Source organism: Ptychodera flava, chromosome 9, assembly GCF_041260155.1.
Source record: "Ptychodera flava strain L36383 chromosome 9, AS_Pfla_20210202, whole genome shotgun sequence".
In the NCBI taxonomy this organism is placed as follows: Eukaryota; Metazoa; Hemichordata; class Enteropneusta; family Ptychoderidae; genus Ptychodera; species Ptychodera flava.
The window spans coordinates 36,563,022-36,586,997 of record NC_091936.1 but is presented as its reverse complement, the minus strand read 5'-3'; the positions used below and the strand labels follow the sequence as shown (position 1 = coordinate 36,586,997).

General features: G+C 38.2%; 1 protein-coding gene and 1 long non-coding RNA gene across 5 annotated transcripts; one reads left to right on the top strand and one right to left on the bottom strand.

The window, feature by feature from the left end:
• Nucleotides 1-705: 705 nt before the first annotated feature.
• Nucleotides 706-6,655, bottom strand: LOC139140860 (uncharacterized). 2 transcript variants are annotated; one of them, XR_011554081.1, is made up of 3 exons: nucleotides 6,515-6,655; nucleotides 2,132-2,242; nucleotides 706-844 (listed from the first exon to the last, which is right to left on the bottom strand). It is a non-coding gene; the product is annotated as an uncharacterized lncRNA (long non-coding RNA). The 2 variants fall into 2 exon arrangements; XR_011554080.1 differs by lacking the exon at nucleotides 6,515-6,655 and adding an exon at nucleotides 2,930-3,064.
• Nucleotides 4,122-23,323, top strand: LOC139140859 (lysine--tRNA ligase-like). Of its 3 annotated transcripts, XM_070710327.1 has the most exons (16): nucleotides 4,123-4,173; nucleotides 6,160-6,428; nucleotides 10,593-10,740; nucleotides 11,774-11,939; nucleotides 12,492-12,585; nucleotides 12,956-13,038; nucleotides 13,447-13,550; nucleotides 13,677-13,802; nucleotides 14,995-15,114; nucleotides 15,771-15,933; nucleotides 17,843-18,016; nucleotides 18,783-18,868; nucleotides 19,297-19,382; nucleotides 19,900-20,026; nucleotides 20,852-20,995; nucleotides 21,598-23,323. In XM_070710327.1, the coding sequence occupies exons 2-16, from the start codon at nucleotides 6,286-6,288 to the stop codon at nucleotides 21,685-21,687; spliced, it is 1,854 nt and encodes a 617-aa protein (XP_070566428.1). In that variant the 5' UTR covers nucleotides 4,123-4,173; nucleotides 6,160-6,285; the 3' UTR covers nucleotides 21,688-23,323. The 3 variants fall into 3 exon arrangements, with proteins under 3 accessions (XP_070566429.1, XP_070566428.1, XP_070566430.1); XM_070710328.1 differs by lacking the exon at nucleotides 6,160-6,428 and having other exon boundaries at nucleotides 4,122-4,173; XM_070710329.1 differs by lacking the exons at nucleotides 4,123-4,173; nucleotides 6,160-6,428 and adding an exon at nucleotides 9,874-9,996.
• Nucleotides 23,324-23,976: the final 653 nt, after the last annotated feature.

Below are 23,976 nucleotides of genomic sequence, written 5' to 3'. Positions count from 1 at the left end.
GGTCACCATGCAAACTTTGGTACTAGAGAGACAAATAACTTGCGATTTCCCGATATTTGAAATTCAAAATGGCCGCCATCCGTGTGTTAACTCTATGGGAAAAAATAAAATTTTCGATTTTCGAAAAACTAAGACGGTGAAAGCTTTTCTTTCGCCAAGCGCTTCAAAATGAGCCCCCACAAGTGGTAGGCCAGAAGAAAATTGATAAAATTTGAAGGCCCCAATTTCTGACCCCGAGGTGCGTTCTACCCTAATCAGCTTCCTACTTCATAAAGCACACATTGCGATGTGCGTTGCTTACGCTGTATTTCTGAGTGAGATAGGCGCACCAATTATGTTCTCATAATTCTTGTCAAGTAACTCTTCCCTACAACATGTGCAGTTAGGAAGATTATACGGGAAGAACATACGGAAAGATTACGATATATATTGCGTTGCTGGCAACCTTCATGTCATTAGTCATGCCCAACGAATATACTAAAATGATGATACCGGTCAAATTTGGATTAATCAGTTGTTGTTGTTGTTGTTGTAGTAGTAAGTTGTTTATTGGAATACACTTAAACTTTACAAAAATGCAGAAAATCACAAATGAATTTCCGACTATGAAAACTCTGATGTATTCTTTAACCGTTAAATGTAAGTCTTCAGCCTTGATGTCAGCACAATACTAGTATAGGTGTAACATGATTTATGAGTCTGGTCCCGGTATATTGGTACCACGTGCGCAGTAGAAACCTTTCAAAACGTGTTCGATTCTGACGTGTTTCCTGGACTGTGGTTCAAGGGCCTCACGGTGTCCGTACCATGACGACGACAATACTGGCACTGCCTTGCTTTGCTCCTGTGAAATAAAGGACAACAAACAAATGATTGGGGAAAAGGTGAAAGGAATAAGTCAATCACTGAAAAGGATCATCTGTATTACTTCAAGGACTTCAAGGAATTAAGCTTGAGAAAAAACTTTCAAATAAAAAGTACGTTCAATTTCTGTACGGTAACGCAAGTGGCATTTTAGCGCATGCGATGCCCTCTCCTATAACAACTGTGGAGAATAATTGTCTCGTTTGAACCGGGGAGATGAACTATTTTTCAAGGCAAGCCTTTATTCACAGAGTTTGTTTGAACAGTGGTGAACACCAAGCCAGGCGAATATATTTGTACATCTACAGTGACTTTTCACGTCTGTGCTGCCAGCTGATGTAACTCTCGGGCAAGCGTTTGGTCATTTATACAAAGTGTAACTTGCAGAATGCGTGGAACCCGTAGGCTCATGTAGCTGAATTACAGGCGCTTCTTAGCTGGGTCGTCTGCTAAGTAGATCGATTTTCGGATCGATCTATTGATCCCGTAGTCGATATGCCCGCCACTGCAACCTAAATACTCACAAGGTGTGCAACACAATCACTCAAAAAACACACCACCCGATTTGTCAACTGGCCGTGCGCTCACACAAAACATTCAAAACTACACTCCCTATACCTAGTTGGATCACAAATTTACCCATCTCCTCAAAAATCACGCCGATGAATGTGTTACTCGCGTCATCTTGAAGAAATCGGCCGTGTTATGAGACCAAGCGCGGTGAAATGCGGCCTGCAGAACGATTCTACCATATGATGTAATTTATTCTACCACTGATTGGCTAATCAACCGTCAAAGCAAAGGTCATGGCAAGACGTCACTGCTGAAGTACAGTTGAACCAATCAGCAGTGGAAAAAATGACGTCATATGGTAGAATCGTTCTGCAGGCCGCATTCACCGCGCTTGGTCTCATAACACGGCCGATTTCTTCAAGATGACGCGAGTGACACACTCATCGGCGTGATTTTTGAGGAGATGGGTAAATTTGTGATCCAACTAGTATATGGGAGTGTAGTTTTGAATGTTTTGTGTGAGCGCACGGCCAGTTGACAAATCGGGTGGTGTGTTTTTTGAGTGATTGTGTTGCACACCTTGTGAGTATTTAGGTTGCAGTGGCGGGCATATCGACTACGGGATCAATAGATCGATCCGAAAATCGATCTACTTAGCAGACGACCCAGCTAAGGAGCGCCTGTGGGCTCATGTAGCTGAATTGATCTGGGAATGCGATGTTGTACTACCTACTTTCGATAAAAAGGTATCTACCTCTGCATGTACATTCAGACCAACTGTGTGCTCTCGATCATCACGGTGCAGTTTCGTTTGATATCCGTGCTTTACGTGGAATAATCGATCATACGTCGATACTGGGTTGCTCTGGGACAAAGAGATAAAAAAACAACTAGAAGACGGGGTTTATATAGTGACGACATAGTGGAACATAAGCACATAGCGTAGATGTAGCTAATGTTTCTTGAAAAGCCAAGGTTACAACTTACTTTTAAAAATTTAGACAGTTATTGTTACAAAGGTTGTGCAAAGGTAGTCGCGGCCTAGCTTGCATAGCGCCCTCTATTGTTTCTTCAGTAGTTGCACATTTCCAAGGTTCCTAGTTATGAATGTTTTCCTCCCCGGTTTCCGCCAACTTTTCCGACGTAGGTATTTGGGACATTGCACCTTTACCACCTTCCCTTTGCCTTTATTGTGATAGTTTATTGTATTAGAACACCTATTGTCGTATTATAATGGTATGGGGTGCTTCAGCTCTTTGTTGTGATGAAGCGCTTCCTTTTCTGCCAAGATCTCTTATTAGTTGTAGTGGTCGTCGTCATTAATTTTAAACCACAGAACATGCACCAGCTCTCGTAGCACGGACATCAAATCTGACGGTGCAAAATGAAACCTTGGAAGGTTTCAGTGTCCTAGTGTATGATCACAAAGACCGAACATTTCTACCAGAAAGTAAGCGCCAGCACAAAACTCATCGAAGTCTGACGGTAAATCAATACACAATCGCAAGTACTGAAGAAATGAACTAAACACAAAGATGACCGGAATACATACCGGTTTGTTGTTATTAAAGTATGTATACTGCGTTTTCAGTTCATCTTCGGTTGGTTCCCGATCTTTGACCCCTGGCCAGTGTTCCGAACCATCGCCTTTGATTGCTAAATGGTTTCCGCGAATACGAGCTTCTCTCTGCGAGAGAGAGAGAGAGAGAGAGAGAGAGAGAGAGAGAGAGAGAGAGAGAGAGAGAGAGAGAGATTCCTTGTATGTCATATTTCACTTTGCCTCAGCAAAATGACCGAAAGCTCTGTTTTTTTCTATATTAATGGATTTTATCCTCGTCACTCAACTCTGCTTGCTAAACTAAACTTAGGCCTAACTTTTGTGTACAGATAAGGATGAAGTTCATGATGTTAAATCAATAAGTATAATTTTTCAATCAAGTCATGTTTTGAGGCAAATAATCTCAATAAATCAACATTTTCCCCTTTTTGTTGGTGTCTTGTAACTTTCCAATCGTGCAGAAGTTCTGGCGGAAACATGAAAACGTGCGTTGGCCCTTCCCTTGCGCTACGCTACGGGAATATGTGTGACGAATGCCTGTTTCGGACGTATTTCGTACGAACTAAATTGTAATTTTGACTTCGCTCTGTGAACAATTTCAATCTATCAATACTTAGACGATCAAAGTCAGGAAAGTAGCTCTACGCTGACTTCTTTAGGTACTGCAATGATGTGACGAGTGACAGTGGCAGGTCTATGTCTCATCCATGGTCTATCCAATGTTGTGTTTTAGGTGAAATGAATGCCTAAAGCTAATACGAGTACGTACGCCAACAATTTCTCGCCACAGTAAATGAATTTCTTCCGGCGACGGGTTCTTTAGACCATAATTTGACATGCGAAGCCCTTCGCCTGGATATTCGGCCATTTCTAATCGTTTTAGTTATTCCAACAACATCGGAAGACTAGACAAACTGATAGCATAGCAACGCAATACACGATGTTTGCGTTCTAATTTAGAACATTTAAAGTCGCGATGCTTGCTCGTAGATCCCGTTGCAAAGATAGTTTTGCTTCGTACTTATTATGCTATATATTTAAAATTAAACGTGCATTATTCCAATCGGAACATTCAACAGATCCCCCTGTAAGTATAACCTTTCAAGTCATCGTGAAAGTTACAGCTCATTGCATAATTTTCTTCCCGCACTCAAGTGACCCGAGCATGACCTTTCCCACAGTGCTTTGCCCAACACATGTGCTAAAATGGCGGACAGTGAAGCCCCACTCAGCAAGAAGTAAGTGTTAACTTTCTGTGTTTCCGTCAATTTCATGCAGCTTATCATCCGATCACCTTGAAGTAGAAGCCGGATTCACCAATCGGCTGCCACTGGGTCGCCATAAAGCGTAAAATTATTTCAAGTTTTAGAGGACGCAAGAGCAATATCGGAACCAACCGGCTTTTCCAATTCATTGCATTTGGCCAGCCAGCCAGCACAAGCAGCTGACCACACTTCATTTCTACTGTTTATGACCCCGCGGCCTGTGTGATGACCCCACCTTGCCAATTGCACCGCATTCTGCCTGACTTAAGAAGTGTTCGTATGGTTGTAAAAACTACAACCAGCCGCCTAACATTGTCTCAGAAATTTTTGCGTCGAGTGTACCTTCGATTACAAGTCAAGTGCTCTTCATTCTGGGCACGGTCCCTCCACACCGTGTTCTGGGTAACATCTTGCTCAACTTTGCGAAAACATTTCAATAAATTTCAACTATGATTGTTTCTGCTGATAAGAGGTGGAAGTGGTAAACAATTATAACGCAAACCCACTGAAGCATGATGCAACAAGTTGACAGTTGATTGCATCAAGAGGGACCGTGCATCAAGCCATCGAAGTCCCAAGTCAAGCTTTACTCAATGCGTCGCAGCTAAGCTGTCAAAATATCGATTTTCGTTCGTTAGACCATTGTCCCATGAGGGAGGGGGAAGAGGAGGATGAAGTGTGTTACTGTTATTCCGCGTAAAAGAACCTTATTAGCCCATTCCTTGACAATGATATATGCTGAAAGGATTAAACTTCGATTTCACAGAGCTTTGGGAAGACTTTCTTAGTGACACCCAGCCCCCCATTTCCTTCTGGATTGGGGAGGGGGACCAGTCCCATTTTTGCTTAAAGTTGACAAGCAAATGGATTATTATGTAGTCGAAATAAAATGTGAACAATTGGCATCATTTGGTTTTTTGTTCTGCTAGCCTATCTCATAGGTCAATACGGTCCATAAAACTGAACCTCATTCTCAGTTGACCATATTGTCACCACTAATAGAGCTCCCAAGTAAATGTGTATAGGATACATCACATCTGTTTCAGGCAAAGGTGAGGTTTCTCCAGATCTACCCTCCAACGTGAGTGTTTGGAAAGTCTCAATGTATAGATAAATGTCGTGATATAGGCATATTAACTTTTGCACCATAAAAAGCCTACCATATACCATAGTCTCTAAGGAGTCAGCCAATGTATGCTACAGTAGGCATGTCAAAGCTCTCACACAAGCATATTATCTCAGAATTGTGAATGAATCTGCCATCACTTGAATTATATTGTAATGGGTGTACACTCAAACAGCAACAAAACTAAGATACCAGCTCACTCGTTAGTTTTCCTTGATATTGGTCCCGGGGGACTGTAAGGTGGACTTGCTCTCCCTCCTCCCCCTCCCCATGGCTTAAGCCATTGTTTTACAAAAAAAATGTCACGTCTGATACAAAGCATCTACTGTAAAACCAACAATATCCTGATTTTCATTTGATTCATGATGGAACAGATATGGCCAATCAAAACACTATCTTTTAAATTTCTTCCAGTATTCTCCAAATGAGTGCAATAAAGTACTAGCATGTCCATGTAGGTTTTGTTTATTGTAGTTCATGAGTTGACCAAAATGTGTGAAAATTATCAGGGATTAGCTCTCATTGAAAGTGTGATGCAATGCTTCCTCACTTATGAGTTGCACAACAGCTTGTGTTTTTCTCCAAGCTTAACTTGTCATATCCAGGTCAGCAGATGTACTGATTCAATGTTTGATCGGGGGTTGAAAATTAAATTGTCAATTTAATCAAATCAGCTTAATGGACTTGAAGTTTAATCTCTTGTAAATCATAAATATTTGGTAACCCGATAATGTATAAGGTTTAAGTTCATGCTCAAAGTTGGTGAGGGGCTTCCATCAGTTCAGCAATCTTCACTCATCTAAAGTCAAACAATGCTGTCACTTTCTTGACAGATAAACCAAGTGAAATGTGGTAATCAAAAAAGAGCAAAGCTACCAATTGAAAGCCAAAAGGCCCTTGCCAGCTAGCCCAAGAAGGATTTCAGAATTCCAGTGCATTTTAAATGCACTGTGTGCAACATGCTGGTAGTAGGTCCTAGCAGAATACTGATAGGATCGTGGGCACCAAGAGCAAGACAGCTATGTGCAATATTTGGCCACCAGAGGGCCCCTTTCAAGACCTCAGTTTTTCAACTGCAGTCAGATGACAGGCAAAACTGCAGGTCAGTGCTTATGTTGATTCATGGAGTTTCATTTAAAAAGAAAAAACTAGACAGAAAATGGTAGGGTTTTTAAAATGAATACTTACTTTGCGTGGTGTGATCTTCCAAGTCTGATGTTTGGTGTGAGTTCATTGCTTGTTGCCTTTGATATCCTGTTGCGGTTTCTAAGGGGGTTTGTTGTGGTGGTTACGGATCATGGTTGCTGTAGGAAAACTGCTATGCTCACTTGATGTTGAATAAGCTCTGAAGTGTTGTACAAAAATGGGTGTGTTTAAAACAGTTGTACAGGGTGTTTGTTAGGCAAAATAAATCACTGTCCATAAATCATGAATTCTGATTGGCTTACATGTTACATCACATGACAAAAAAGTTGACACCATCATGTACTAGTAGTTCTGTATTGGACAGCACAATATGCCAGCCCCTCTCCACTATCATCTAACCCCTGGGTATTTTGTTGTCCGTGAGAAATACCGAGAACATGCCATGACATTAGCATTTTACATGGAATGACTCATCTCTGCTGATATCAGCATATTTTAGAAGTTTCTGTTTGAAAGAAGCAGAAGGTCACAACGGTTATTTTGCAAGGTCATCACAGTGTTGTGCCAGATCACTCAAAGTAACAATGTCATTTGTATCATTGTCAAATCATCAAAGCCAGCCGTAAATTTCCTTTAAATTCATCAGCATTAACTTGCACCCCCCACCCCACCCTACTTTCCACAAGTGCCATCCAATTGATGGCAATGGATTTTGGCTAAACCATGGTGGTGGTGAAATAATTAAATAGAAAGCTGTATGATGAACATAGCACCCAGGGATCACTGTTGACTCAGTTGTGAACTTGTTTTGCAGACATCTTCTAGATCCGACCTACTAAAAACTCTGAGACTCAACCCAGGGTTTTTTATATTTCCTTTCAAATTTCTTGATAGAAAGAATCAGTCAATAGAAAGAGCTCAAGTTGGTGGTGAATAATTTCTCTGAAGTACATGAATTGCAGTCGTTTTCAATTTGTGGATAAACAAATATAACCACCACTGCAGAACAAATAACAGAATGACAATGAAAATAGCGATAATTTTGCCCGTCACGGTTGCTAAGCTTAGAGTAGAACAGCTATTGTTAGGATTAATCAATTAGCCTTTTAATAGGTCAAGTCCTCATTGTTGTCTGTTGAATCTTTGATCTGATCAATATGTGTGCCAAAGATGAACATTCCTCTTCGTGTGCTCTTGAATTCTTATTCTTTCATTTTCACTTTAGGCCAGAGAAAAAAAATCTTGTTCATCGGATTTTTGGACCAAGTCCCAGGAGCGGCGAGCGAAAAATTTTTTTTTTATTTTTTTTTTAGGCCGAAGGTAAACGCGGTTCTCTTGCATTTTTGCACAGATGCAGACAAGGCAAGATAATTGTTTCCCTTTTTACCAGAAATATCTCAGACAAGAAACACTGATACTGGTAACTGAATTCAATACTATATTTCCCAACAATAACATAGGCCATAGTTATATAGTCATCATTCAGATCGTACTTTAACATCGACGCAACCATTTGTTTTGTCATTGCCGTAAATTTTTATACTTTCGATGCAATTTCATTCAATCGGATGCACCGTCCATCTGCTGTCACGATCTTGTTGAACAAATCGCCGAACGTAATATCAGGACAAACACTGCACTGAACAGCGTCTCTGGAACTAACTGTTGGCCATCACATCGAATGTTGGCGATCAGCAAATTTCTGGCCAAATCGACCCACTTTGCGTCGTGATTCGCCAAATTCAGACGTAACTACAACGTGTTGGCGGTCAACTAAGTCCAAACACGAATGAAGTCGCATTCAAAATCCCGTGCCCGCGAAAACCCGACACAGTGTAGGGCGCCACCATCGGCAGTACTAAAAATATTTGTAATGCGGAAGTAAGAATTTGCCGCGATCAAAAAAAAAAAAAATTCAAAATATGCCAACGTAGAAGCGGCACAATTCGATGAACAATTTATTTTTTCTTCCTGGCCTTAAAACAATGTATTTTTCCTGTTGTCAAAATCTACAAGTAGCAGGGGTGTGTATCAATGATGTGTCAGTCGATCTCTGTTGCCGCTGTCAAGCCTACTCACGCTGACTGCCATGTCTGTGCATGTGACAGCTCGGCTGAATCAAGTGTTTTGTTGTGTGCAGTCTCACATACAGAGACACAAAATAAGTTTGTCGTGGGACTTCAATCAAAGCCACATTTAGTTTTTATAAAATTGTGATACACTGTAGTCTATCATAATATGTGAATAGACCAGTTAAAGATAAGTAGATGTAAAAATGAAAGCGTTGTCTTCCGCATGTATTCTCGTTTGTTGACTTTGCTTTAAACAATGCAAGATAAGAAACTTCTCTTTTAGGTGGCTGTGGTCAACACATTTACCATTTTATCACCAAAGCTTGAAAAGTAGTTTCTGGCGTTTGACAGTTAACAATAGGTTGATCCAAAGTACAGGGGTATACAGAGCTGAAATATCTCAGTATCACAGTTATAAATGTGAATCTATGCAGAAGAAATGACTGTGATATAGATAGTGCATTTGATTTGCTGTAAGTTTTGAAGTTTTATTTTTATCACCTGAGCAAGGTCTTTATTCCATTTCATTGTAAATGAGTTCTGTTTAGAGTATAAGAGGAGTTATTTTTGTCATAGACAATGAATTTCTATGTTTTTGTGCATGTGATCTTTGCAGCACTTTGGTGCCAGGTTGGTATTGCTACAAGAGAAAATGAAACAGTGTGTCTACAGAGGTCAAATGAGGTCATACATGTACAGTGGTGTCTTCACACAAAGCCAACCATGCAAGCTTTTGACCCAGTTTCTACTTCTGTCTGTACAAATTGCTGTTAAGGCACGATGCTTATGAAGATAAGGTTTTATGAAAACTGAAAGCAGCGTTGTAAATTGGTTGACAAACCAGAGAAACCTAAACAAACAAGAGGAAGTTAGAAGTATTGAATGTACACATGAAAAGTGTATCGATATTCAGAAAATCAGTGAAACTTTTAAGAAGAATGCGCTTCTTATTGCTTTTGAGAAAAATGCAACTTGAAATCTTCAGCATCTGCAAGACATTTTGTTTTGCTTTTGTTTGCTTTTTTAAAAGTATATTTTTAGGCTTTTTTCCTTACTGGATACTTACAATAGAGTTACAATGGATTTGTCGCCACAATTATTGCCCTAGCATGACAGCGTGACGATAATTTGTTCTAATGGAGAAGTGTACCTAGGACTTTGCCATCTTCTGATTGATCACGCTCAGTATTGACAACAACTGAGATAAGAAATAGATAACACCCACTCCGTAAATCTTTTGTCACGTCACATGTACTCATTTCCTTGAAGTACAATATCTCAAGGGCCATTGGTATTTCATCATCCATCCAGGCCCAAAATAAACACCTACATGTATATATACCCCTGTTTCTGTACAGCAGTTTCAAATTCTGTTGCATGCAACATACAGGCAACACCTCCTCAGCTGCACTGTGAAAGCATAGTTGTGGTGGTACTGTAGCCAGAGCACAGGTACTGAACGGTTTGTGTAGCTTGTCAGCAACCCTAACATACAAAAATTCATTTTCATGTTTACTTTGATTTCATGTGTTGTATTATTGCTGAGAACATAATAGTTTTCTTGAGCTTGCCATGTTATAGGTTGGGGTCGTTTTTTTTCTTCTTTCTTAAATTGAATCTAAGGTTAATGCTTTCTGGTGTGGTGTGTGTGTGTGAAATTCAATCAGTATGATTTTGTAACTTTCTTGATTTTAAATATTTTATCTAGATCAATGATTATTATGATGTATTTTTGTATTTTTTCCTCATCAAATGTACTGATAATCAGTATCATAACAGACTGGTCTCAAATCAGACATCCACTATCATCAACCTCTTTGTATATACACTTTCCTTGAATTGTGCAAATATTTTTTGGATATAACATAAAAATGTGTTGTTGTATTTGTATTGCATTGTATTGTGAAATGTTGAGTAATCGCCAATGGCAACATTTCACTTGGGTCGTTCCGTCTAGTAAGGTTCAAACAGGACACCTGAATTTCAGGTCTGCTGAACCCACACGCTATTTTCCCCCCTTCTGATGAACTCCTCTCTTTTCTTTTCAGTGAGCGCAAGCGGCGAGAGAAAGCAGCAAAGAAGGCCAAGGAAAAAGAAGAGAAGGAAAAAGCTCTAGCCAACATGGCCGCCCCAAAGAAAACCGAAAGAGCCGCCAAAAAGATGACCGCTGCTGAAGAAGAGAGTTTAGACCCACGGGTGAGTTGCTGTTGTCCAATTTGGCCATTGCAAATCCCATACATAACTTTTGGTCCAGAGGTGTTGTTTTTCAGTACTAGGATGCTTAAGTTTGCTTTGCTTTGTGGACCTTTGACAATTAAAACATGTACATACATGTAACAAACCCAACTCATTTTGTTGACTCAGAGGTAGTACTTGCCTCGAAAGTGAAAAACTTCAACTCTTGCTTAAACTTTCCTCAATGAAACTTTCAACCATTCTCTACCAAATCAATAATAGGAATCACTCACACCATGCAAAGTTTGTACCAGAGAAACAAACTGCCTAAAATCTACCAATATTTTAAATTCAAAATGGCCCTCATTCTTTTGTTAACTCTACAGGGAAAAATACAATTTTCAATTTCCGTAAAGTTAAGGTAGTGAAAATTTTTCATACTAGAAGAACTTTAAAATGAGCCCCAATGAGTGCTAGACCAGAAAAGAATTGTAAAAATTTGAGTCTGAATATCTGTCCCTGAGGCACATTCTAGCTGAAAGGGGAGTCTGAGAGGGTGCAGCTCTACCAATATTCTGATTATTGCATGTAAGTTACTCTAATGCCATGTGCCACAGTTATACCATGGAGATAGTATACACAAGTCTTACATTTGGTTTTGAAATGTCCTTCTGGCAGCCTTTTTCTCTAATTTATCAATTGTGTGAGGTTCAAATCATAGCTTTTGTCGTCTGAATTTTTGAGAAAAGTGGGTTTGAGGTCAAAGGTCAAGTTCTGTCTGCCATGTACGTATTTAATAAGTTGTTGTCCCTAAGGAGAAGCGATGAGGATCCAACAAACTAGAGTACATTGTAATGTGTACATATAGTATAGTTTGTACATTCAGTAGATGCTGTACCACACACTCTGAGTGTAGCACTATTTTGTTTGCTTCTGTGGTGTGCTATATGTATGATCAAGTTTTGAAATATTGTTTACCTTTTTTCACTATCGAGTCAGCTGTGGTTTTAAATTCTATAACAATCTTCTCTGTGTGTCTCTGTCTACCCTGCAGCAATATTTCAAGATCCGTTCTCAGGCAATCGCACAGCAGAAAGAGGCTGGAGAGAACCCGTACCCACACAAATTTCACGTGACCGTTTCGCTGACTGATTTCATAGAGAAATACAGCCACCTGAAAGCTGAAGAACAGCTTAATGATGTGATAGTGAATGTTGCAGGTATAGTGTGACTGTCAGTATTGCTACTGCTGTGACATGTTTTCACAAATAACCTGTCAGGATGAGTTATAGCAAAACTTAAAGTTTAAATTCTTGATGCTTCGCCAAAAATGATGATATTTGCTAAGTAAACCAAGTGACAGCAACGTTGTACCATTACTGGTTGTACGCACTGATAAAGTTTTGACAAGACTCATAGTTTTTACGTACACAAGACTCACATACTACCTTAGTAATGCAATGGAGGCCATAAAAATCACATGCATTACTTTACAGGCAAGACAGCCAAGAATGATGCAAAACAGGCAAAAGTTAGCATAATTTCTCATGACTTCTGCCAATGTGATGAAATGGATTTTTTCTGTACAGCTTTGTTACAATTTGAAAAAAATATCAAAAAAGGACTTAACTTTTCCCATTGTGCATGTATGCCAAGGCAAAATAAACTTTGTCTGCATATTTGCTGTGCCTTGTAAAGCCAAGACAACAACCTGGCATAATGCCAAGGAAATTGAAACATTGTGATAATGTATGAATCTTCTCATATTCCAGGTCGTGTCCACGCCAAGAGGGAATCAGGAGCCAAGTTGATCTTCTATGACCTCAGGGGAGAGGGTGTCAAACTTCAGGTCATGTCAAATGCAAAGTAAGCAAGGTCAAAAGTTTATATGTCATATGCAAAAATGTTGTAAGGTTAAAGGTCACATCAGGTCAAAAGTTGGAAGGTGATACCATTGTTGAAATTGACAAAACCAATGTCGCTGAATCTCACTTTGTGAACCTTGTTTTAAGCATAATTAGCAAGTAAAACAAGTTTTGTTGACTAGTCTGTAAGCATTATGAAATTACTGTTCTTTGACTGGCACCATTCATTTTGAGTTCTTTCAGGTGAAAAATGATGTTTTCAACATTTGCACCACTATCTTGGGCAAGAATCATATTTGGAAAAGTGCATATATTGTGTTTAATCCAGTGTAATTTTAAGAATGTTTATGTACTTTTTTCTGTTTTTCTAGACATTTTCCATCAGAGGAAAAATTCTTTGAAATCAATGATAAAATTAGAAGAGGAGACATCATTGGTGTTATAGGAAATCCTGGTTTGTACTTTGTTTACCTACTTGTTGAATAGAATGTTCTTAAACTTTTAAGCTGATTGGAATGATTACAGCCCAAGCTGAAACACAAAAGACTTGGAAAAAAAAATATGCAGCAGAGAAAAGATATCTTTTCAGACATGAAAATTTCATTTCCTTCTTTTGGGGTTATGTTCTTTTCTGCAAAGGGTTCATTGTTTTCATGACTTGCTAAGTTTGAGATTTGATGAGTAAATGTCAACGAACAATTACAGTAATGTACCGGCAGCCCATATGACATACCAGTTTGTCTCTCCGGGAGAGAATAACTTTATGTTCTCAACTGTTGTGTACAAATAAGAATCTTGTAAAAAGAAGTCAGTAACCTCAGTTAGATTTCTTATCGTGTGTTTGTTCTCCTGGCTCTTATAGGCAAGACAAAGAAAGGCGAACTCAGTATTTTACCCAGGGAAATGATTGTTCTGTCTCCGTGTCTTCACATGTTGCCACATCTCCACTATGGCCTCAAAGACAAGGTGAGCTGACACTAACCAAAACTTCCAAGCCGAAGTTTGTCTATTCAGGAGTCAAGTTAAAGAGAGAAACACACGTCAATAAATTGTAATGTTACAAAACTGTATGGTTTTTTTGTTGATCTGCAGGAAACCAGGTACCGACAGAGGTATTTGGACTTGATCATGAATGATTACGTCAGACAGAAATTCCTCATACGAGCCAAAATCGTAAATCACGTCCGTAAATTCCTGGATGAAATGGGATTTCTCGAGGTAAGAACTTGCTCCAGCCTTCCTTCCCTTTTCAGACATGACATGGCCTGACATTGCAACTGAATCCACCCAGAGTTAATTTGATGGTTGGGTAGTGGATGCCATTTTCAGTGGCGTACATGTGTGAGGTAATGTGAACAAATGGACAGACTAGTGAAGGTAGTATGCACCTCAAAAGTGAAATACTTAAACTTTTTGCTCAAACTTTCCCCATGGAAACTTTCAACCATTGTCTTTTACCAAATCAAGAATTAAAAATCAGGGTTCACTGTGCAAATTTTGATACTACAAAAACAAATTACCAAATAATTAGTACCGGTATATTTGGAATTCAAAATGGATTCCCTCGGTGTGTTAACTTTCTGGGGAAAATGAAATTTCCGATTTTCACAATATATAAAAATGATAAAAGCTTTTGATTGATCGAGAGGTTCAAAATGAGCCCCCAACAAGAGGTAGATCAGAAAAGTTTTAGCAAAATGTGAGAGTCCCTATATCTGTCCCCAAGGCACAATCAACCTTATGTCGTTGTAGTTTTTAGAGGCGTGGCAATGCAGCCCTCAATATTTCAATGCAAGGATCTTTACTGTGGGGGTTTTTAACATATTTATTATGATAATCGAGTCAAAAATGCCTTGTTTGCATATTTCTTTGGTGGTTGTCTTTCATATTTTTCCGAAAATGACGAGCATTGAAGAGTTAACCATGACTTAATCAATGATAAACATATCAATTTGAACCAAAGTCAGTGTTTCCAGGAAGAACTACTTTTGTGTGCTTCTATTTTTGACAGTTTTTCAGGTAAAATGTAGATATTAGGGGTGTCGTTCTTGTGCAAATTTGCATGACCAGTCTTTTCAAGCTCAAAAGTAAAAAGAAGTCAAAAAAGTTGAATTTACACAGGACAGAAACTGGTGCATTGTCAATGTACTCACTCTTGCCAATTTTTTGTTTTGTTTTGGTTTTTGTTGTCAAGAAACATGTAGTGTGCAGATAGGATTAGCTGACAGAAATCAACCAAAACCAATGTGGATAGGATATGTAAGATTGTTCTTATTCAGATTTCTTCAGTTTATGATAACAACTGTACATAGTTTTGTTATCACCTAATTCACATTGAGTACCGGTATGATACCCTGTTCATTTGAGTTAAAATTTGTCACTTACTCATTTAATTTTTACTCCTTTGTAGGTTGAGACTCCCATGATGAACATGATAGCTGGTGGTGCATCAGCCAAGCCATTTGTCACGCATCACAATGAACTAGACATGGATCTTTACATGAGGGTAGCCCCGGAGTTGTACCACAAAGTACGGTTTGAATTCCTTCTTTTTTATTTATTTCAATTGTTCACGCGACTTGCAAGGTGGAGCCGCACCTTGATTTATATTAGTCAGACTACATTTATTGTCTCACGTGTGGTTACCTTGGTACTTGAGAATCTGTAGTGGTTAACCTTTGGTCGTTGTTCAGTCCGGGTCGTTATGCTGAACTTTGAACCCAATCAACTTTCATTTTGAAAAACTTCTTTCATTTCCAACGTGATTTGAAAAAGTTTAGTGCAGGAAATGTATAATTTGATTTGAGTTTGTCTCTGAAGTACAATGCTATAATTACATATCGAAACTTATCCTTTCATTTGAATTCAGTTATTAACCCTTTGAGTGCCAAAGTCAACTTTTGTCTCCTACATAAAAGGTAACACACAATTTTTTTCGGATTTTTTCCAAAATTTTGATCAAAAACTGTAGCCAATGAAAAGTGATGGCCATCTACTCCAAAATTGTCAAAACAATTACAGAGAAATTCATAAAAATTGGTAGAATTTTGCACTAAAATTTTAGCGGGAAAAAGTACAGCACTCACAGGGTTAATCATTCTCGTCTCACCCTTCAGGTGTTTCAATGAAATAAAATGTATCTGTTTTCAGTGTTTAAGGAAAAAATTATTACTTTCTCCATTACAGATGTTGGTCGTCGGTGGTGTTGACAGAGTGTATGAAATTGGCCGTCAGTTCCGCAACGAGGGAATTGACCTGACACATAACCCAGAGTTCACCACGTGTGAATTCTACATGGCCTATGCCGACTACAATGATTTAATTCAGATGACAGAATCAATGGTCTCAGGTCAGTGAAATCAAATCAAATCGGAGAACACAGGTCAGTGCATTGGGGAGGGGTCATTTAGTTAGCCTTTCCGGGAGTAGGGGGTGGGATGGGTAGTGCCATGTGTTGAGCATTGTCAAAAATTGTTTGTCTGGTGTCAGATCAAGCATCATCTCATCAACTAGATTGTGTATTTTATCGTAATTATCGTCAGCATAAGAACAAATGTGAAAGACAGTGCAACAGTGTGCATGCATAGCATTAACTGTAAATGTACTGTAAGAGTACACCACCAAAATTCCAAGTGTTCTCAAATTATCTATCAAGGCGTCTTTCAGGGAGAAAGAATGTGTAATCAAATCAAGCTTTAATTGTTTTTTTGAATACACTGAACAGAAACAGAAATCATGACACATTTGGTTATCCTTAAAAACACCACACTGAAACTCCATCCATCACTTGTCTATTTTTTAACTCATATTAGGTATGTAAACAAATATCAAAAAGAGCTTATATGGTGAGTCGGTGGCGTCTGTATGTCTGTATGTTTTTGCTGTTGTTTTCAAACCTTAAATCAACGACATTGTATTCTTACATGTCAACATTTACAGATACATTTATCAGAAATTAATGCAATAATTATTTATTTCATTTCTTTTTGAAAAATAAACTGTGAAAATACATTGCATAAAGTAGGTGCCTGCTTTCTCTGACCCAGTAGGTGAATTTAACATGAACATCAAATTAACAGACTCACAGATAAAACTAGTCTATTGATACTGCAAATGCAAAGATTATGTCAGTGTCAGCAAGTTATCAGTGAATGATTGGATGATGAGGGGCAAATGGTCAAACCAGGTTCAATTAAAGCTATTGATGTAACAAAGTTCATGTAATCAAAATAGCCGGCTGATAACTAATCTTTGGAACTGGTGTTCATAAATGAAACACTTTTGCCATATACGGGTTAATTTTTATGGTCCTTGACCATTTAAACAGAAACAGGGAACAAAATAGAAAGACATTCCATGATAAGTAAGGACCTTTGAGCAGTGGTTAGAGTAATGGTCTCACTATCGGAGGATGGTGAGTTCCAAGTACTGGTACGTGTATGGTGTTGTGCACTTATATAATACTCCTCACTTCTCAGCGGGGTAGTGGTTTGTGGATACCTCATCCTGCAAATGTTCCTGTTAGATGACAAATTTAATTTTACAAAATTATCAACAATTAACTGTGATATCTCCATTCATATGGTTAAAAGGGAAGTCATTTTTGTAGAACTTTGCAAAAAAAACTGTTCAATGGAGGTTTTAATCATCGTTGTATAGAAATAAGTGGGAAGTGCTCCTGTCGAAGATAAACTCACACTGGTGACCCATGAAACATACAAACATTTTAAATTTAAGTGATGTGAACATGAAGAGCTGGTGGTATCTCTTACCACAAAACGTAGAGAGACAAATATGAATCTTAATGGCCCAGTAGCTGTAATTTATGATGATTTTTTTCACGATTTGTCTTTTATGTCAACTACAGTTTCTTATTTGCTCCAAGAATCACACTGAATTACACAGTATTAAGCTTTTCAAGTCAGCCAGTACAAGTGTAAACTGTATGATTATTGTTGACAAGTGAATTCCAGTCCGGACTAGAATTCAAATGTCAACAATAACAGTGTATTTTACAAGTATAGACACTGTGTTGACAAGCAAAATAGTTGGTGTTTTAACATTCGTTGGGGAGAAGAACAAGAACCTGAAAATTACGTAAAAACAAACATAGTGAGAAAATCAAAAGTTACAACAACTGGCCTTTAAAGATAGGACTACTTGATAAGACAGTAAATCTTTTAATTGCTCTTTTAATAACCAGCTTTGATCCAGCAATCAATTTATTGATTATCAAATGATTGACTGTCTGTTTGTAGGGATGGTGAAATCAATCACAGGGGATTATAAGATCACCTATCATCCGGATGGTCCTGAAGGTGAAGGATGGGAGGTGGATTTTACCCCTCCATTCCGCAAGATCCATATGCTTCCCGATCTGGAGAAGGCACTCAACGTCAAGCTTCCAGCGCCAGATACGTACTACACAGAAGGTAAGAACATTCTGTCTCCACTTACCCTTGGTCATCATGGTTTGGTCCAAGCCTGCTGTCTTTTTAGTCATGAAGTTTGACCTTTACACTGGGGAATGGGGGTGATGGGGTGAAAACTCAAAGCGAAGCAATAAAGATTAGTGGTGTTTTGCTTCATTCTCTAATTTAAGTAACACTGTATATTTCAAGTGTTTGCTTTGCTTTGGATGGAAGGCTTCACCCAGCATAAAAGTCACCTGCAAGAACTCTTAGTGAGACATGTATGGTAATACCAGGTGTACAGAATTTATTATCAAATGTCTGTATCTTGCAAAGGAATTCTATATGCACCACTCAAACTGTACCTCCTGGACTTTGAAAGTCCACTTGCTATCGTTGACTCCACATTTTTCTCTTAGATTCAAGAAAAGTTGAACATGACATTGATAAAGGGCTGTTTCAAGGATGTTTTAACAAATTCCTAAATTGATAAAATTTAAAATTTAAGGGGCATACCAATGTGTAAATAATCAGTTTTGATGTTTCTGGTTTTCATCATTGAGCATAGGAAAGGAGGTGTTATGTCAACCATATTGGCCAATTGATGAGTAGTGGTGTTGGTATCATTTTCAAAATGTCCCACCAATCAAATTGTTGTGGAACAGCATTGCAGATAGGATTCATCGTCTCACTAGTGTTGATGTGTTGTTAGTAAAATCTGTTGTTATGAAGTGGGCATGAGTCATCACTGTGACTAAAGTTTCTTCTACGGTCTGTTCCCCGGCAGAAACCAGAAAATTCCTGGATGACCTCTGTGTCAAACATGAAGTGGAGTGTGGCGCGCCGAGAACCACCGCAAGATTGCTCGATAAGGTATGACAGTTCTCTGCTTTCAAAATGATAACTCGGAGCTATTGCAATGTGATAAGAGTGACAGAAAAAAGTGGCCAAATGCCAACACCCTTATCTGCAGTTGTTTCCATAAGATATCAATGGTGTTTGAATGAGTGGCCAATTGGATGAAGAAGACACAGTTCAAAATATACTTCACAAGAGAACGTTCAACTGTAAAGTTCAAGGCAAAGAGAAGCATTTGTGCATGACTGTTGGCTTTCTCAGTCAAGTACAGAGTAGAACCTTAGCAGGAACTGAAACTTTATACCGCAGTAGCATTATTAAACACAGTTTGGATTACTACAGTCATTCTGTATCAATTATCAAAGCCTGAGATGATATTTGTTAACTCGTAAACTCTGTCTGGTATAAATTATACTTTTTGGTTTTCCTTTTCTCATGTGTAGCTTGTAGGAGAATATTTGGAGGTATCCTGTATCAGCCCAACCTTCATACTGGATCATCCACAGATCATGAGTCCTCTTGCCAAGTGGTTAGTCTATCTTTTCAATCCTTAATTTGGGGTCTTATTTAATGGGGTGTTGAGAGTGTAGAAGGTTTTGCAGAGGGGGTTATTGTGCTGCTCTTTGTGTTGTCTGTCATCACTTACTGTGTTCAAGGATTGAGTTAGTAAACAGTTGCCAACCACTGTGCTCTGTTTTTCACCAACTCACACAAAGTCCTGGTTTTGAAGCTGAATTTCTTACGCATCTGCATATGCAAGAGCAGAGCATTGTGGGACATAAAGAGTGTCATGGAAACTCTATGTGAAGCTGGAAGTTTAGGTTTGCCAAATTGCCAAATCTCTCAGTGAGATACGGTCACCATGATTAGCATTCTCTGCTCTTGAGAAAATGCAAAGAAAACTCTAAACATTACAAAAATGCACCAAACATCAAGTCCCTTGTTGCTGCATAGTTTCCGTGACCTGGAAATATCTCACATAATAACCTTTGATCCCTGACCATAATTGCATGTCATATGATGACCTTTGAACTTGTTTTTGGCAGGCATAGAGACATCAAGGGACTGACAGAGAGGTTTGAACTGTTCGTCTGCAAGAAAGAAATATGCAATGCCTACACTGAGTTGAATGACCCTGTGGTGCAGAGAGAAATGTTTGAAAACCAAGCTGCAGTAAGTAACAAAAATCAAATGAATTCCATTGGGTCTGTGTGGTCATGTGACATTCACATGATCAAGATTGAAGTAATTCTGCGTAAAGGATATGTGCAAGAATTACTTCAATCCTGATCATGTGAATGTCACATGACCACACAGACCCAATGGAATTCACATGATCAGGATTGAAGTAATTCAGTTGGTGTTTTAATATTCTTTGAATATTAAAGTGAATATTGAAGTAATACGAATTACTTCAATCCTGATCATGTGAATTCCATTGGGTCTGTGTGGTCATGTGATATTCACATGATCAAGATTGAAGTAATTCTTGCACATATCCTTAAGCAGAGTTACCTGTTACAGACTCAATAGATCAAAGAATCTCAGCGTACAAAGCATGGGACATTTATATGTGCACGCTGATGAATCAGATTCTTTGTTGAAATTGCAGGCCAGCTTATAGAGCATTTGCACGTTTCAAAAAATTATGTTCTTTAAACTCTGTACATTTAAAAAGAAGGCTGCAGATGGCCTTGGTAGCAAACTGCAGACAATGTTGCCATATCAACGTAGTAAATGAATGGCAAATTTAGATTGAACTCTTGTTTGAATATGTGGAAAATTGAATAACCTTACAGTCTTCGTGTAATTTTTAGATGCATTGCCTCGAGTTTTCGATATTTTTGCATTTCAAACTATTGATTCTTCAAATCAAATACCGGCAATCTTGCAAGTTTTCTGACCTTAATTCCTTTATCTGTCAACCAGTGACATCATTTTATTGTGCTGAGTGTGACAACACTGCCAAAGGTGATTTGATATGATTTTTTTTTTCAGGACAAAGCTGCTGGCGATGAGGAAGCCCAGTCAGTTGATGAAACATTCTGCACAGCCCTGGAGTATGGACTGCCCCCTACAGGTGGCTGGGGTATGGGCATTGACAGATTGACCATGTTCCTGACAGACTCAAATAACATTAAGGTGAGATAGCATTTACACATGAACAGAAATATTTTCATCCAAAATACATTCAGTTTGTTTTTAATTTAGGTTTTTACAATATGATTATTGTATTTTAAGCAATTTTCAGAATTATGTGATTTCTGTTTGTAAAGGAATTTGGCTGTTTTCATGATTTTTACAAGATCTTCCTTCATAATGTTTTGGAGGCTATGTGCTATTCTAAATCCATGATTGTCTTTGTGAAGAAAATGATAGTTTTTGCTTGAAAATTAGTTGCCAGAGCGAGTCATAAAGAATTAAGGGAGTACTGTTTGAGTTCTGTCAGACTAGTATAGTTCCACCAATGAACTACCAGAATTTAGGGTCAAGAAGGGGTCATGAAAGTGGGCCCATGGTTCATTGCTATGTGTATTTCATGATATAATTTTTCAGTGCTTGAAACAATTTTGATAAAATTTGCTGACAAGATACCCCACACCAGAGTTGCTTGTAGAAATACCTCTTTTGTCATGATTTTCCATCACACATTTTACGCCTTGTATCTCTGTTTTTTGTAAATTGGAGTCAAAAAAATGTTGTCTTCCGTTCTTTTAATCTTTGATGAATTCTTTTCATTTCAGGAGGTGCTGTTCTTCCCCGCCATGAAACCAGACGAACAGAAGACAGCCAGTGAAAAGGACGCAGCGACAGCTGACGGCACTGACAAGTAAAATGGAGAACAGAGAGAAAATATCCCATATCACAGAAATTTGATAAATAGGGCCCAGAAACTTTAAACTTCAAAAGAAACAATTCCATTCAGGTTTTCATGATTTACATTATTTTTTCTTTTATAAGTATTGTGATTTTCAGAAGGCAAAACACCGTCGATGTTTTCTCTATCCTTGCTTACTTAAAACTTTGTCAGCCGGAGAAAAAAATCATGAAAACTGCTATTGGAATAGATTGAGATATATTCAAATAGGTCAAACATATTTCTTGTTAAGGTACAGCCAAAAAAATATTGTCATATTCAACAAAATGTTATGATGACTGGACATGATAAGTATTGGAATTGAAAATTCTACATCAGGTTTTCAAGTGTAGCTCATTTAATGTTTTCTTTCGTTTTAATTTTCTTTTGAGGATGTAGGTGGTACACAAATAGCTGAGAAGTTCACCTAGAATTTTGATGATAACGCTAGAACTGAGTCAGTCTCTAGCAACGTCCCCAACTTTTGTTTCTTGATTTCAATTGCTGTAATGCTGGAGCAACAAAATGCGCCTCAATTTGTGAATTTTACAGATCATTCTTGGTCGAACTACATGTATAATAACCAATGCGTCCACCGTCCCTGCATATGCAGTAAGCTTTTTTCATGCTTGATTCACTTTCCCAATATAAGTTCTGTGTGACCCAATGGTACGTGGTATATATTTCTGACTTTTCAAAGTACATTAAAGATATGCAGTTGGGAGACAAAAATGGCAGTTGTCATGGTGATATCATATGCAAGAAACGAAAGATAGTTTAAGATAAGTATCTGGCAGTTATGAATGACAGGACCACAGTGCTAGTGGCTTTTTTTTGATAAATGAATGCCATGTTTGCTGTGGTTGCTCATTTTCAGTGCACACAGTGATGTAACTATTCTCTACGAAAGGACTTTTGCGCAAGGATACCGCTTGAACTATTTTCAACATCTGTCTTACTTTACTTTTCTTGAGTGATATGAATCATTTATGTTTCAGAGAATATTACTCAGTGTAGGCAGCTACATGATAAACTGTCATTTGCTGTGTCATGCATAGCTCATAGGTTAAACCTGGAATTTGAATGGACCATGTACAAACAAAACCACATGCAATAACGTGTGTAGAAATGTGTGTATTTCCATATGCAGTTTTACACATGGGTTGATTTGTTCTGCGATCAAATGATTTCTAAGGAGTACTGAGTATGTATATATAAACACATCGTGTCCTTTTTCATTCCAGAGTAGAACCAGTAGCCGTGTCAAAGGTCATGCAGAAATGATCCTAAGATTTTGAAAGTTTTTAAATATTATGGCACTGTTCCTTCATGTCAGTAGATTCCAAAATGTCAAATTACCCCAAGTTTACATGAATTTTCATGAATTTCACAAAGACATTGTCCTTTTACTTTCAGTTTAATTACAGCTTAACCTTGGTTTAATGGTACCTGTCTCTGTCCAGGTCATTGGAATGTCCGCAGGAGTCTCCCCGACTCACAGAGTGTCAAAAATCCCCGCATCAAGTTTCCAAAAGTGGACTAGCAAAGCACTTATAAGTTAAACCTAAAGCCTCATTCACGATACAGAACAAATAAAATGACTGTAAACATTAGAGATGTGTTTGTGTTGATTCTTTTGTCTGCTGTGTGTAATTCTACAGATTCGTATGTAAAGAAGTCATGACATATAGACGTGTGAAATTTATAAATATCTGACGACTTATCTCATTTTAGTGAAATTGTCTACAGGACAAATCATCACAGTCTCTCAAGAAAGTTATTTTTTTCACCCACTGTTGTTTACTTGAGGCTCCTATTAAGGTAGTGCATGCCTTCCAAGTGAAAGACTTAAACTTTTGCTCAAATTTTCCTCAATGAAACTTTCAATCATTCTCTTACCAAATCAATTATAACCATGCAAATGTTGGTACCAGAGAAGCAAATTACTTATCAATTTCTGATATTTTTAAATCCAAAATGGCACCATCCCTGTGTTAAAATTATGGAGAAAAATATAGTTATTTTCGAAAAACTTAGACTGAAAAATGTTTCTAAATCAAAGAGCTTTAGCGTGACCTCCCACAAGTGGTAGATCAGAAAAGAACCAAAAAATAGAAAATCTGAATGTTTATCCCCAAGACACTCTATTTTTTACATCCATGACCTGAAGAATATAAACTTCACAAAAGTGTGTATTTTGCAGAAAGTTTTACATAGCAAATGGCAACCATTTTGAATTTAATTTGTGCCCTGTCCCAAAGATTAT